Raw genomic sequence first — 15,820 nt, 5'->3', positions numbered from 1 at the left:
CCTAGAATACTATGATCTCAATATTTATAACTAATCATCCTCAAAGATTCACCTTAGCTATCATTTCCAGGATCACGACTGCTGCTCCCACAGTAACCTGTACCTACTCTCAGTACACCTTATAATAACTGCCTATTAATTACATGGTAAGCTCCCTGACACACATGATCCGATAATTTATATATTAATAAATTAATAAATAACCCAGTGAATTTCAGAGCCTCAATGAGGAGTCTTCAATTTCTCTCCTGATATTGTCTAGATAACAGTGTCAATTAACTCTTATCTTTTTCTAGTACTTAACCATAAAGGGAAACAGATGTCAGGATACCTCCCAGTTTCTTAGGTATATCAGATGCACACAAAAGAATATGCAAAGGCTCAGTCTGAAGAAGAACATGCTATCAGAACCCATAGGAGAGAAACCTGAAAACAGAAGAGCTATCTTTATTTGGTTGAAGAGATTTGTATCTTTTACTTCAGAATGTATTTCAAGATGTTACTTAATCCATAAATGTTTTTATACACATGTAAGTATATTTGAGTTGAAAGTCGTATAGAAATATTTTCTCCCACTCCACATTGAAAACAGCATCCAAGCTATATCTCAACTTCTGATTTCTGGTTCCACAAGTAAGGAGCTAGGAAATCACTTCTCCAATCCAATAACAAGTAAAAAGCTAAAGAGACTAAAAAATCCACAACTCTTCTTGAATCCCTAAGGGAGGGAGAACATAAACTGCAAACTGTTGTCCCTAATACTGAAGAGACAAACACAGTTTTACTGAAGCAGAGATCCACAAGCAGGAATCTGTGACAGGACATGAGACTGAGCATAGGTAAGTCGAGAGTTAAAAACTCTAGGGGGGTCCAGTCACAGGGGAGCCCCCACAGTTCTTATGAGACTTACCCCAAGAAGCTCAAGCAGGTTCTCAAAGCAAGTACTGGGGATAATCCTCTCATGCTTCCAGCAGGGATAGGAGGAAAGGAACCATTTTGAGACACACCAGAGCCCTCTATTCTTCTAGGCCTGTCCTCAAGCAAACTAGTTTACCAGAGCCTACCCTGATGGGATATTATCAAATGCTTCCTTTCCCCTTATATCTCACTATCACATTACTAAAGCCCTATTTATAGCAATTCCTTCACTTGGGAGATCATGTCCAGCTATTAAGAAAAAATTACAAAGCATACTAAAAGGCAAAAAACACTATTTGTAACCACAGAGCAAGCATAAGAACTAGAAATGGCAGGGATGTTGGAATTAACACACCAGAAATTTAAACCAACTAAAGGCTAGTTAATATACAACTTACTAGTTTTAATGAATAAAGTGGACAGCATGTAGGAACAGATGAACAATGTAAACAGAGAGATGGATATCCTAAGAAAGAACTAAAACAAACAAACCTAGAGATCAAAAACATTGAAACAGAATTCAAAAATGTCTTTTATGGGCTTAATAGTAGACTGGAAACAACTTTTCTCAGTAGACTGAGAAAAGACTCTCTGAACTTGAAGATATATCAATACAATCACCAAAAACTGAAAAGCAAACAGAGCAAAGACTAACAAACACAAAACTGACTATCTAAGGACTGTGGGACAACTATAAAAAGTGTAGCATACACATACAGGGGATACCAGAAAAAGAAAAGACCATCAGAAATACTTGAAACAATGACTGAGAATGTCCCCAAATTAATATCAGACACCAAACAACAGATCCAGGAAGCTCAGAAAACACCAAGCAGGATAAATGTCCCCCAAAAAACCCTACACTTAGGCATATCATTTTCAGACTACAGATAATCAAAGGTAAAGAAAAAATTCTGAAAGAAGCCAGAGGAGGGAAACTCCTTACCTACAGAAGATCAAAAATAAGAATTACATCTGACTTCTCCTCAGAAACTATGAAAGGAGAGTGAAATGAAATATATAGAGTATTAAGGGGAAAAAAAGAAAGAAAAAAAACACCAACTTAGGGCTTCCCTGGTGGCGCAGTGGTTGAGAGTCTGCCTGCCGATGCAGGGGACGCGGGTTCGTGCCCCGGTCTGGGAAGATCCCACATGCTGTGGAGCGGTTAGGCCATGTAGGCCCGTGAGCCATGGCCACTGAGCCTGTGTGTCCGGAGCCTGTGCTCCGCAATGGGAGAGGGCACAAGAGTGAGAGGCCTGCGTACCTCAAAAAAAAACAAACAAACAAAAAAACACACCAACTTAGAATTCTGTACCCTGTGAAATTCTTCTTCAAAAGTGAGGAAGAAATAAAGACTCAGACAGATAAAAATTCAGGGAATTTGTTGTCAGTAGACCAGCCTTCTTGTTAAAAGAAGTTCTCTAGAGAGAAGGAAAATGATACAGGATCAGAACCTCAAATTTACATAAAGAAGGAAGAGCACTGAGAAAGAAATAAGTGGAAAGTAAAGTAAAACCTTTTATTTTTCTTTATCTTAACTGACCTATCAGGTAACAGTTTGTTCAAAATAATACCACCATGTATTTGGTTACGAATACTTATGTGTGTGTACATATATGTGTGTGTACATATATGCTCATATATCTGTATATATATGCTTATATATGTATTTATGTGTATGTATGCTATTATCCAAGTGAAATGTATGACAGCAATGATACAAAGAATAGGAGGGAGGAATTAGGGTTATTTTGTTATTACAAGGTACTCACACTCCCTGTAATGTGATATAGCATTATTTGAAAGTGGACTAAGAGTAGATGTAAATGCAAACTCTATGACATCCACTAAAAAAAGTAAAAATGTAGGATAACTGATATGCTAACAAAGGAGAGAAAATGGAATCATATAATATGCTCAAGTAAAAACCACAAAAGGCAGAAAAAGAACAGAAGACAAAAATAGGAACAAAAAACAAGGGCAACAAATAGAAAATAGTAACAAACATGTTAGATATTAAACCAACTGTATCAATAATCAGTTTAAACATTAACGGTCTAAATGCACCAATTAAAAGAGATGTCAGAGTGGATCAAAAAATAAGCCCAACTATATGTTTTCTATACTTCAAATATAAAGACACATATAAATTTTAAAAGATAGAAAAAATAACAATAATCAAAAGAAAGCAGGAGTAGCTATATTAACTTCAGCCAGAGGGCTTCCCTGGTGGCGCAGTGGTTAAGAATCCACCTGCCGATGCAGGGGACACGGGCTCAATCCCTGGTCTGGGAAGATCCCACATGCTGCGGAGCCACTAAGCCCGTGTGCCGCAACTACTGAGCTTGTGCTCTAGAGCCCGCAAGCCACAACTACTGAGCCCGCATACTGCAACTACTGAAGCCCGTGTGCCTAGAGCCTGTGCTCTGCAACAAGAGAAGCCACCACAATGAGAAGCATGTGCACTGCAACGAAAAGCAGCCCCCACTCACCGCAACTAGAGAAAAGGCCATGCACAGCAACGAAGACACAATGCAGCCAAAAATAAAATAAAATAAATAATTTCAGCCAGAGCAGATTTCAAAGCAAAGTAGCTATCAGGGTTAAAAAAAGGGCATTACATAATGCGAAATGGGTCAGTTCTCCAAGAAGATATTATAATCCTTCATGTGTATGCACCTAACAACAGAGCATCAAATTACATGAGGCAAAAAGTGATAGAACTGCAAGGAAAAACAGATGAATCCACTACCATAGTTGGAGACTTCAATACCTCTCTATCAGGAATGGGCAGATCTAGCAGGCAGAAAATCATTAAGGACACAGATGACTCAATAGCACCATCAATCAACTGGATATAATAGACATCTCTGGACTACTTCATCCAACAACAGATTACACATTCTTCTCAAACTCACATGGAACATTCACCAAGACAGACCACATTCTGGGCCAAAAAACACACCTTAACACATTTAAAAGAACAGAAATCATACAATGTCTACATTCAGACTACAACGGAATTAAACTAGAAATCAGTAACAGAAATATAACTGGAAAATCTCAAAATATGTGGAGATTAAACAACACATTTCTAAGTAACACAAGTCAAAGAAAAAAATCACAAGAGAAACTAAAAAATATTTTGAAATAAACACAACTCATCAAAATTTGTGAGATGCAGTGAAAGCAGTGCTTTACAGGGGACTCATAACATTAAATGCATTTATTAGGAAAGAAGATCTTAAAAAAAAAAATCAATCATCTAAACTCCCACCTTAGTAAACTAGAATAAAGAGCAAATTAAATCCAAAGTAAGCAGAAGAAATAAGAAAAGTTAGAGCAGAAATCAATGAAATTGAAAAAAGGAAATCCACAGAGAAAAACTGAAATCTGGTTCTTTGAAAAGATCAATAATAAAACTGGTAATCCTCTAACCAGGCTAATTAAGGAAAAGAGAAGGCACACAAATTATTAATATCAGAAATGAAAGAGGGCACATTGCTACAAATCACATGGACATTAAAAAAACAATAAAGGAGTACTATGAACAATTCTATGCCCACAAATTTGATAACCTAGATGCAATGGACCAATTCCTTGAAAGACACAGTCTGTCAAAACTCACAAGAAACAGACAACCTGAGTAGGCCTATATCTATTAAAGATATTAAATCAATTAAAAAATAACCTTCCAGGGTTTCCCTGGTGGCGCAGTGGTTGAGAGTCCGCTTGCCGATGCAGGGGACGCGGGTTCGTGTCGCGGTCCGGGAAGATCCCACATGCCGCGGAGTGGCTGGGCCCGTAAGCCATGGCCGCTGAGCCTGTGCGTCCGGAGCCTGTGCTCCGCAACGGGAGAGGCCACAACAGTGAGAGGCCCGCATAGCGCAAAAAAAATAAATAAAATAACCTTCCAAAACAGAAAGCACCACTACCAGAAGGGTTTAACAAAAATTTAAGGAAGAAACTATACCAATTCTCTACAATCTCTTTCAGAGGACACAAGTTATATCGCCATAGTCTACTCTGATAAAAGGCTTACTTCTCCTATGATATAATGCATGTACAGTACTGAGCACTATGGCTTGTCATATGGTAAGTGCTCAAGAAGATGTTATTACCCAAGTTCTGTAGGCTATGTACATATATCAGTTTATTTATATTTAACTGATCCTAGAATATTCTTCCTACATTTCTACAAGGGAACTGAAAAGGTAGAAATAAACATTTCACATAAATGTCGTCATTTCACTCTTTCACATAATAAATACTTACTACCTCTTGTATGCCCGGCACTCTCATTAGGCTTCCATGCTACTGACAGTATTAAGTGAGCCAGACAACAAAGAAATCAATAGGAAACCAGTCAGATGACATTAAATCCCATGAAGATAAATACAGCACAGGAAGGGGCACAGGGAAGACAGAGCATGACCATTCTTTGAAGAAAGTTGGTCAAGGAAGGCCTCTCTGGTAAGGTATCATTTAAGAGCTCTAAAGCAAGTAAGAAAGGAGGCCTTGTGGATATCACAGAGAAGGGTCACAGAAAACAGGCACAAGTCTTAAGAACACCAAAACATTAAGGGCAAGAGCATAAAGCCATAGACAAAAATGGTCAAGAGAAAATGGAAAGGTCACAGAAGTGAAAGGAAGTTCATACAGGGCCTTGTAGATCCTTTGATTTTACTCTGAGAGAGATGGGAAGCCTTTGAAAGGTTTTGAGTATAAGCAACATGGTTTAACTTCGATCTTAAAAAAGATCACTCTGGCTGCTACACAGAAAATACCTTGGTAAGGGGTAAGTATGGAAGCAGCAAGACTACTGGGAAACAACTTCATTCTTTTGGTAAATGATGGCTTTAATCAGAGTGGTTGAGGTGGAAATGGTGTTTAAAAAAAAAAAAGTTGTTGAAGTATCAATTAATTTTAAAGGTGGAGTCAATAGGATTTGCTGATGTGAGACAAAGAGAAAACAAGGATGCTTCCAAAACAAAACTTTGGATGAAGTGGAAGAAAAAAAGAGTTGCCACTGATTAAAATGGCAAAAAGATTACAAGAGAAGCAGATTTGAGAGGATGAAAATCAAGAGCTCTATTTTGTTTTGGACTTAAGTGTGAGAATCAGGCATCCAATTATTAGATATATACGTCTACAGTTCAGAAGGTAAGTCGGAGTTGGAGATGAAAATATGCAAGTTGTCATAGTATATATGTTAAAGTTCTTACCTAGAGAGAACAGATAATGATGGCCTGAGAACTAGGTCCTTGGTCACTATCCAACATTTAGAAAAAATAGGCTTTCCAAACACTGAACCATAAATCACTTGATACATTTACCCTTGGTTCCACTTACTGTATTAGTTATAGACCTGAAAACATAGCCTAAGTGTTAGAGATAGGGTTGGGGAGTAACTACCAAAGATAAGAAATCTGAAGTTACTAGAAACTGCTTTGAAATCATTAAGAAAATTAAAGAGTCTAAATTAATATGTGCAAAAAGACTACTACATGGTATATATAAATTTAAACAAAATCCAAGTACATAATACATATATAATTGAATAAAAAGATCTGGGTTATTGTGTTAGTTCTATTTCTAGGCTAAACTATAAACTAGCATGCAGCTCTTAAAAACTTTTACTATGTTTTTCTGCACTCTAGGAAATGGGTGACACTAGGAATTCCTAAAAACAGGCATATTCTTTAATTTTATATAAATTACTATTTTAAATGTACTCAAGGTGTTCCCTAAAGGATGTCAAATGCAAATGCATCTCAAAGTGCTAAAAAAAAATCATGCTTTAATAAATTTAAGATGTTGCCATTAATAAAACACACTAGCTAATTCTTAGGTAAAAACAAGATTCCTTCATCACCTATTTTGTAAATCAAGACCCACAAGATTAAGGTAGAACAAATCTTACTAAACTACTGCCTGGTTACAATTTCTACAGGTATAGGAATTTGAGAAACTGTATCAACCTCACATTCTTGCCATCCTTGGTTTTTACTACAAAATGCAAGCCTCCATCTTTCCTTTTCCATTCTTTACTCTTGATTCATCCATCTAACCTCCTCCACCAAGATTTCTAGAAATACATTTATGATATAGGCTGTCACCTATCTTCAACTGCTTTATATAATAGCTCCTCAATCTCTTAGCTTTCACTAAAACCTGATTTACCCCCAAAGGCTTTTCTTACGTTCCAATCCTTTTAGGTGAGTGTTCCATAGACAACTCAAACCCCTAAGTGCACCATTTTTATTCTAATTGCTTATATTAAAAATAATGCCCATCCCCCCAAACAAAACAAAGCACAGCACAAACACAACTTATTCTTTGAAACTCATGTTATCTACCTGAAATCCTTCTTCCTTCCCTCTCTGGTCTGGTAAATTATACCCATATACTAAAGGCTCTATTTTTCCCAAGTTATATTGCTGGCATTGTGGCTTCAATGTCTGTGTGCATGATCTATCCCAACACTCTAGCCCCCAAAATATTTGACTTTCTTAACTTGAGGGTCCCTCACCTCCTCTCAATTTCAGCCAATCACCACCTTAGGCTCTGATCATTATCATCTATCTTTGTAAGAGTTTCACTTATACTGAACTATCTCTTTGATCCATCAGGCTTTTTGTAACCAACCCAACCATCTTCACCTGGCATCACAACCTTTCCAACAGTGGCCATCGCCAATGACATATAAGTTCAACTACTCCAATGTTAACACTCTACACACATGCCACTTCCCATATGCTCTAATAGCCAACCCTGAAATACCATGCATCTTCTTCTAGCTATTAAAGAAAAGTCTTTAAACTGCAAGTATGCAGTAAGCTAACCTTAGCTGGCCACTCAGTAGCATGAGGCTCTCAATAATATCTGGTCCACTTCTTCACCCATTTCCCCCAATAACTTTCCAAGTTTTCAGTCTTCTCAAATCCCCTAACCAAACTCCGTGTTCCACGAGAACTACTTGAAAATATTTCTTAAAAAGTTACATAGTCAGGACTTCCCTGGTTGTGCAGTGGTTAAGAATCCTCCTGCTAATGCAGGGGACATGGGTTCAAGCCCTGGTCCAGGAAGATCCCACATGCTGCGAACAACTAAGCCCGTGTGCCACAACTACTGAGCCTGCCCTCTAGAGCCCACAAGCCACAACTACTGAGCCCGCATGCCACAACTACTGAAGCCCACGTGCCTAGAGCCCGTGCTGTGCAACAAGAGAAGCCACCACAATGCAAAGCCCGCGCACCGCAATGAAGAGTAGCCCCTGATCACCGCAACTAGAGAAAGCCCACAGGCAGCAAACGAAGACCCAACACAGCCATAAATAGATAGATAGATAGATAGATAAATTTATTACAAAAAAAAGTTACAGGGTCACAAAACTACCAAGAAATATCACCTTACTCCCATTAGGATGGCTACTATGAAAAAAACAGATAATTACAAATGTTGATGAGAATGTGGAGAAATTATAACCTTTGTGCATTATTAGGTCAGAATGCTAATTTGATGCAGCCACTGTAGAAAACAGTACAGAGGTTCCTCAGAAAATTAAAAATAGGACTACCAAATGATCCAGCAATCCCACTTCTGGGTATATACCCAAAGAAATAAAAGCAGGGTCTCAAAGAGCTATTTGTACATTGCAGCATTATTCACAATAGCTAAAACATAAGCAACCTGTGTCCATCAACAGATGAATGGATAAACAAAATACGTTACATACATACAACAGATTATTCAGCCTTAAAAAGGAAGAAAATTCTGACATATGCTACAACAGGGATGAACCCTGACATCATGCTACGTAAGTAAAATAAGCCAATCACAAAAAGACAAATACTGTGGGCGCTCACAGTAAATGAGGTAGAGTCGTTAAAATCATAAAGACAGAAAGTAGAATGATGGTTGCCAGGGGCTAGGGAGAAGGGTGAATGGGGAGTGATTGTTTAACAGGTACATTTTCAGTTTTGCAAGATGAAAAGAGTTATGCAGATGATGGTGGCAATGACTGCACGACAATATGGATGTACTTAATACCACTAAATTGTATACTTAAAAATAGTAAAGATGGCAAATTTTGTTATGTGCATTCTACCACAAAAAAATTTTTTTAAAGGTTACATGGACACACAAATTTGAGAAATACATTTTATAGTCCCTTCTTGGAGATGCACAATGTACATGAGCATTTTAAAGGATTTCCACTGTTTTCAGTAGAGAAATCTGCTGTTTAAGTCTGCATGTCCCAAGCTTAATCCACAACCACTTTTTCAAGAAGCACACAGTGGTGTAGCTGACCTAATTTACTAAGAAAATTGACAATTCAGACACAAATGACTTTGACTTCCCCATTCTTACCTACCAATACATTTAACATCACATATCCATTTTTACCTCCTTCTTCTAGTTTCATAAGATCTGGGTCTTTGCTCTTATTCAAGAGAAATCCCTACACCTATATTCTTCATTCCAACCCTTACTATCTTAAAAACCTTGCTTCAACAATTACCACTTCTCATATTATCTTAAACTTCTTATATTCTCACAACTAATCACAGAAGTCTTACCTACTTCACCTTCTATTTTTCTTTCATCCAGAAAACTTTATCTTGAATTCCTAATATACCACTGCCCTTATTTAGGCCCTCATTGACTGAAGCCCTGGTCAACGTACCACCACATGATTTCTCCTCAATCCTGCTTCCCTGTTGGCAAAGTTATTAAAAATATACACCTAACAAGGTTACTACCGCTACTTAGCAAATTCTTTACTGACTCCCAAATACCTATGAGAGACAGGCCAAGGTCCTTTACATAGTATGCAAGCACCTAGTCCTTTCTTTCAAGTCTCATCTCCTTCAATTTCCTACATTTCAGTCAGTCTATGATCTAAAAATCCTCAACTGCCTACTGTTCCCTACATTCACTATGCTGCTTTGTAACTCTGCTCCTGCTTCTGCCTAGAATGTGCTACCTAACTCCCAGTCACACTTCAAGACTTAACTTAGCCTTCCCTGATCACCCCTATTTCCCTGCCATCTGGATTAGGTCCCTATTGCATCAGGGTACTTGAGTACCCTGGTACTTCTTTATGTTCATGTTCCATCCTGGGTATCCTTCTACCACAATGATTGAAATGATTTGCTTCTGGGTCTTTTACACTGAGTAGACTAAATTTATGTAGGTTAATTTAGCTTAACTAATCTTATGCATCTCTGTATCCACAAAACAGCACCCAATATCTTATACACAGCAGGCGCTTAATAAATGATTGTTAAGCTGAACTCTTCCCCATCTATTTCCCCAAAACTGCTAGGTGAGCAAAAATATGTAAGAATCCAGGGGCATGCAATTATCTATCCAGAAGTAGAAATCTAGTAGCATGTTACCAAGATTTAGAGGTATTTATTTGGTAGGGAAAATATTAGACATGTGTATTCCTATCTTCCAATTTACTTTTTAAAGCATTATACTCTCTTTAACTGGAAATTATTTTCAAATAATGTGATACCATTTAAAGCAATCTAGTGCAACTTAAAAGACACCACAGCCTCAACCAAGTTATACTTACATTCGGCTAGCTTCAATGTCGTCAGACTGAGGTTCTCCTGATGATCTGTAAAATGCAATTCAGTAAAGTTAAGCAAAATATTCCATATTTCAAAAAGGGGCAAACATTTTATTTTGGAAGACAAATTTGAAAACAAGATTTAATGGTTAACAGTTTTAAAAGTTCAACATGTGAAAAAGTGATCAAATCAGATTGCCATACAACACATTTATTGTAAGGGCTAGACTAATAAAAACTCAGTTCTCTTTTTTTTTTTTTTTTTTAAGGAAAGGAAACTGTAAACACTATATTTAGATACCAACATACAAACCAGTGTAATAAATCATAATTATTCACAAAGTCAAATATTTATAATAAAAACCCACAACTATGAAACCTTCTACAGCCAAGTACTGGTTATCCACAATATCAAAAGTATTCACTGGTATTAACAGTCCCAAACTTTAGATGAGGGATCAGCAAACTACTGCCTGGGATGACAAACTAAGGCCTGGGTTGGCCGCCTATTTTTGTAAAGTTGTACGGGCACAGAATCACGCTCATTTATTTACGGCTGCTTTTACATTACAAAAGCAGAGCTGAGAAACTCTGTCAGAGACATGTGGCTCACAAAGCCTAAAATATTTATTACCTAGCCCTTTAAGAAAAAGTTTGCCAACCTCTGCTGTAGATAATTCAAATTTCAATCTAATACCCTTCTGAATTTTGAGACACTTAAGTCTGTTTTACCATTCTAACCATGATTACCTTATTTCAACAATGAAAGTAGCTTTCCCTGAAAATACACTGGCAGGATGTACTACCTGTCAAAATTGTACCATCCTAGGGTATTAAAATTTTGCTGTGGATAACTGTGAATTGACTTCAGTTATAAATAGTTGCCACTTATTTTCTTTTTTTTTTTTAATATACTGCTGCTATTTTAAGTAGAAATACTGAAAATTCTAAGACACTAAGAAGCCTTTTATTTTCATTTTGGGGCATGAACCAATTTTGCCTACCCCATCATGCTGTTAAAAATAAATTCCTGTTACTCTATTCACTTTTACAACCAGCATCAGTCAAAATATATTGTATTAAGGTGAATCAACATAATACTGATTTCTAACACTTTTAATTCACAAAACAGGTAAAATATTTTTTAGATGTCAAAAGCTATATTTTCAAACTGACATTACAAGGACTTGATTTGTAAATTTATAACTGACTTGAGACTTCAAATTCTAAACAACTTTTAACAAGAGAATCTTAAAATCAGAGCCACCAGAAAAGAAAAGAATCTGTTTTCCATATTTCTTAGATTTTAAAAAACTCACTTCTTTATCAGACTTTCAAAATTACCCCTCATTGCAGTGGTCCAAGGACAAGAATGCAAAAAATAAAAATAAAAAATAAAAAAAAACCCAGCAGCTCAAATATTTATTTTAGATCTTCTTCGCAGTATATTTACATTTTCAATTTTGCACAAAATGATATTAGAACTAAAAACTGGGGCATGCTGGAGGTGGCAGTGACTTGGCAGTGACACAAATGCAAAAATTTCACTCCACCCTCTCCCCCAGGGAGCAAGCAAATCACCTTTGTGACACACCTGGTCTCCACCAGCCTTGTGGGTAAGTACCCCAAGATTGCTTCCAAACTTGTATCTCTCAGACAGAAGAGCTAAAAAGTGATGATAACCCCATGTACCAGCTGACTCATTTTTGAAAGTGCGACCCTCCAGCATCAGATGTCATACTGTAAGGAGGCAGAGCAGGCTTGCAAAACAAAAAATAAACCTGCTGGCACTAAGGGAAGAGAGGCAGATTAGAAGCTTTCATACATGTAGGCGGCAAAACTTTCAAAATTAACAGGGAAAGAGAGAGAGGGGAAAAACTGAGGACACAATGACAGGGAAATTAAACTACTACTGCAAAAAGGTAAGATACAAGCAAGAGGAAAAACAAATCCAAGTCTCAGAAGCACAATTTTTAACTGCTGCAAAGTTTTGAGATTCTGAAATGGGATAGAGGTTAAATACATCAAATGGTAACTACATTCTATTTTCCAAAGTCTATTCTCTAAACAAGAGGATATGTAAACATTAGCACCAAAATGTCATGAAATTACTGTAAATAAACTAGATAACTTAACATTAACATATATTAACGTGAGCTACCAAAAACCACTTTAAGTCAAACCAAGTAATTTAAACCAATTCAGTCAACAAGAAGAACAAAAGAATAAGGACTGAAGATTATTACCTTAAAACGATCTATCCTAGGTCTCTTAAACAGAGTTAGCATAATTGTTTTTTACTCAAAACAAAAATTGTTTTTTAATCAGAGAAAGGTGAATATACACTGAACAAATAGAAGCACCTTTTACCTTACAGTGAGCAATAACAGTACCTGCCTGAATAAATTTCTAGTCATTCTGCTTATTGTATTCTGTCTGTTTTATTCTAAATATTCTAAATAATTAGAATATTATTTATTCTAAATATTTTACTGATTTTCTAAATAATTTACTAAAGAATATCCTAAAATTAGGATCCAAACTCTCAAAATTATAAAATACCTAAGATCTAACAATAGTTTCCAAGCTTCAATTTAGCCCCTGAAGAGTCTCTTTATTCTTTACTCTCAAGTTCTTAGAAGTAAGGATCTGGTACATATTTTAATTTTACCAAATTGAGGACATATAACCAAAGGAGAAAAAAACCCAAAAAGTATTGACTTAGGTTAACCTAAAGTTCGTCAGAATAACAAATCAGAAAAGAGATTTCTATGAGGTCCAGCTTCTCTAGCCTGCAAGCCCTTCTACTGTAACTCTCTAGGAGAGACAAGTATACTAGATTTATTAAAACTCTCACCACATAAAAAGCACACTTTAAAATGCATACTAAGACTTTTTTCATAGTTTTTTTTAATGTTCATAATAAAATGTTTATTTAAAAACTAGAAACTTTTTAGAAATACTTTCCTGTTTATTCATACAGATAGGTCTGGGGAAAGGGCACAAAGTATTTTAGGAAGGAGATTAAATGGAGAAACAGGTCAACTCTTAGGTCCACTATTCTTAGCAGGCAGTATTCCTGCCAACTGTACATTTTCTTCATTTTTTTTACAGCACGTATTTTACAATGACAGCCTTTTAAAGGCTGTAAAATAACATTTAAAATTACCTTTTACAAGCTGTGGCCATTCGGTGACATCAGGGTGATCACAGCTCTGAGTCACTGATTAAAAACAGGTTGTCACACCAGTCTAGCTGCTAACTTGATCTGAGCGTAGGTTTAATAACTCTAATAAATTAAACAAATCTTTAGTTAGAACACTTTAATATATAAACCCAATTCATTGTTCAAAAATAATCTTCAAAGGTTCAAATTAGGTGCCAATGCAACAACCATCAGAAGAGTAATTATAGAAATGCTTTTAAGGACTATTTTCCAGCATTTTTTTTTCCCTTAAATGATTTCTTCACTTGAGAAAATATAATAATCTCCTGTACTTTTATGAAGTGTTACAGTTTACAAAGCACTTTGGTCAACGGCATCTTAAGTCTAAAGATAATTTGGGCTCTACCTATTCAGAGCAGATACTATAGAAAGAATTTAAAAGAAGAAAAAGAAAAAACCAAGCAGCCTTAGAGTGATTAATTGACTTGCCCAAGATTTTAGTATTAGCATTGAAGACAGGACTAGGATTAAAAACCCAGATATACTGACTGCCTATCCAGAGTTAGTATTCTGTGATTTCATTTAGTTTTGCTATAGAGTCTCATGATTTAAATATATGAACAAAGATTTAAAATATGGATTGACACCCCACCATTACAATAATTTAAATGGGACTAATAGTAGTACAGTTTTCCAGGTAGTCAAATGCTTAATGGAACAGTTATACACCCACACCCACACAGATACACACACTCACACACACACACACACACACACCCAGTCTATTCCTACTTATTCCATATTAAAATAGGATAATCTAACATTAGCCAAAACTCCTTGGGTATTTCATGAAAACATGTTCTCCACATCAGCCAAAAACCCACTAATATTCAATTTCATGAGAGAGAATGGCAAAATATGAAAACATTTCCTCCTCCTTCAACCTAGTATCTTTTGATCCTCTGACTTGGCCTTAGCTGAACTTTCCTGATTCCTGATTATCATGGTTCACATTTATCAGGCATCCGAATCACACTGTAGTTTCAGGCAAAGATACACATCCAAAATATCCCAGAACCAAGAGCTCATGTCCTGCAACTAGTTTTTCCCCTGATGATTTCCCTACCAAACTATATATCCAGGCCAAATCTGAAAAGTGAACTGAGGAAAGATGAGAAAATTAGGAAAGAAAAAAGAAGATCCTTGATAGTTAACACCTTCCAAGTGACAACAGACAACCACAGAAGGTGGTTTACAACACGGATCCAGAGCCCTATATAAAATAGCAAGTTATCTGAGAACCCTAAGAGAAGGGATGAAACATCAATGCTTGAGCCCATACCTCTGCAGCCTATGAACTTGGGCTTCAAATTCAGATAAGGGTGAGAGTTTGCCTAAGAATACATTAACTTCAGGGGACTCCAATACAGGCATACTTCATTTTATTGTGCTTCACAGATATTGTGTTTTTTACAAACTGAAGGTTTGTAGCAGCCCTGCATCAAGCATGTCTATTGGTGCCATCTTTCCAACTGCATTTGCTCTCTTCATGTCTCTGTGTCACATTTCGGTAATTCCTGCAATATTTCAAACTTTTTCATCATTATTATATTTGTTATGGTGATCTGTGATCAGTAACTTTTGATGTTACTACAACAACTTGCTGAAGGCTCAGATGATGGTTAGCATATTTTAGCAATAAAGTATTTTGTAATTAAGGTATGTACATTACTTTTTTAGACATAATGCTATGGCACACTTAATAGACTGTAGTATAGTGTAGACATAATTTTTATATGCACTGGAAAGCCAAAAAATTCACCTGATTACCTTTATCTGCCTTATTGCGGTGGTCTAGGACTAAACCTGAAATACCTGAGGTATGCCTATAACTGGGATTTTTAATCCCTGGAAGATATATTCAAATTTCCCAGATTTTCCTATCATAGTTGCATGTTTTCTAATAAAAACCTAGAATATTCCTGAGGTCATATGGGAAAGAGGTAAGGCGCCCCTGAAATGAACAGTGTTTCCTGTGGGGTCCTCATAAGACTAATAGTGTATGTGGATTTAAAAGATGCAAGTCTAACTTTCCAACCTGTAAACATAAAAATGAGAAAGTCAAAATACCTTTTAACTGATTAATTAATTAA

At 36.4% G+C, this 15,820-nt stretch overlaps 1 protein-coding gene across 13 annotated transcripts in view; it reads right to left on the bottom strand.

The window, feature by feature from the left end:
• UBE3A (ubiquitin protein ligase E3A) overlaps positions 1 to 15,820 on the bottom strand; it is a 92,755-nt gene that overhangs the window by 47,956 nt on the left and 28,979 nt on the right. For 4 of the 13 annotated variants that reach the window (XM_089906915.1, XM_089906917.1, XM_022598869.3 and 1 more), the window contains 2 exons: positions 13,671 to 13,790; positions 10,505 to 10,549 (listed from right to left, as the gene is read on the bottom strand). In XM_089906915.1, coding sequence (XP_089763041.1) covers positions 10,505 to 10,549; positions 13,671 to 13,690 — 65 coding nt within the window. In that variant the 5' untranslated portion in view covers positions 13,691 to 13,790. Of the gene's footprint in view, positions 1 to 10,504; positions 10,550 to 12,082; positions 12,292 to 13,670; positions 13,791 to 15,009; positions 15,245 to 15,820 lie in introns of all 13 variants that reach the window. The other 9 variants (XM_089906923.1, XM_022598875.2, XM_089906926.1 and 6 more) reach the window with 5 other exon arrangements.

This window comes from Delphinapterus leucas, chromosome 2 (assembly GCF_059928025.1).
Source record: "Delphinapterus leucas isolate spDelLeu-1000000601 "Yukka" chromosome 2, BTC_Dleu_Yukka2, whole genome shotgun sequence".
Lineage (NCBI taxonomy): Eukaryota > Metazoa > Chordata > Mammalia > Artiodactyla > Monodontidae > Delphinapterus > Delphinapterus leucas.
This window is presented reverse-complemented; position numbering and strand designations above follow the sequence as displayed.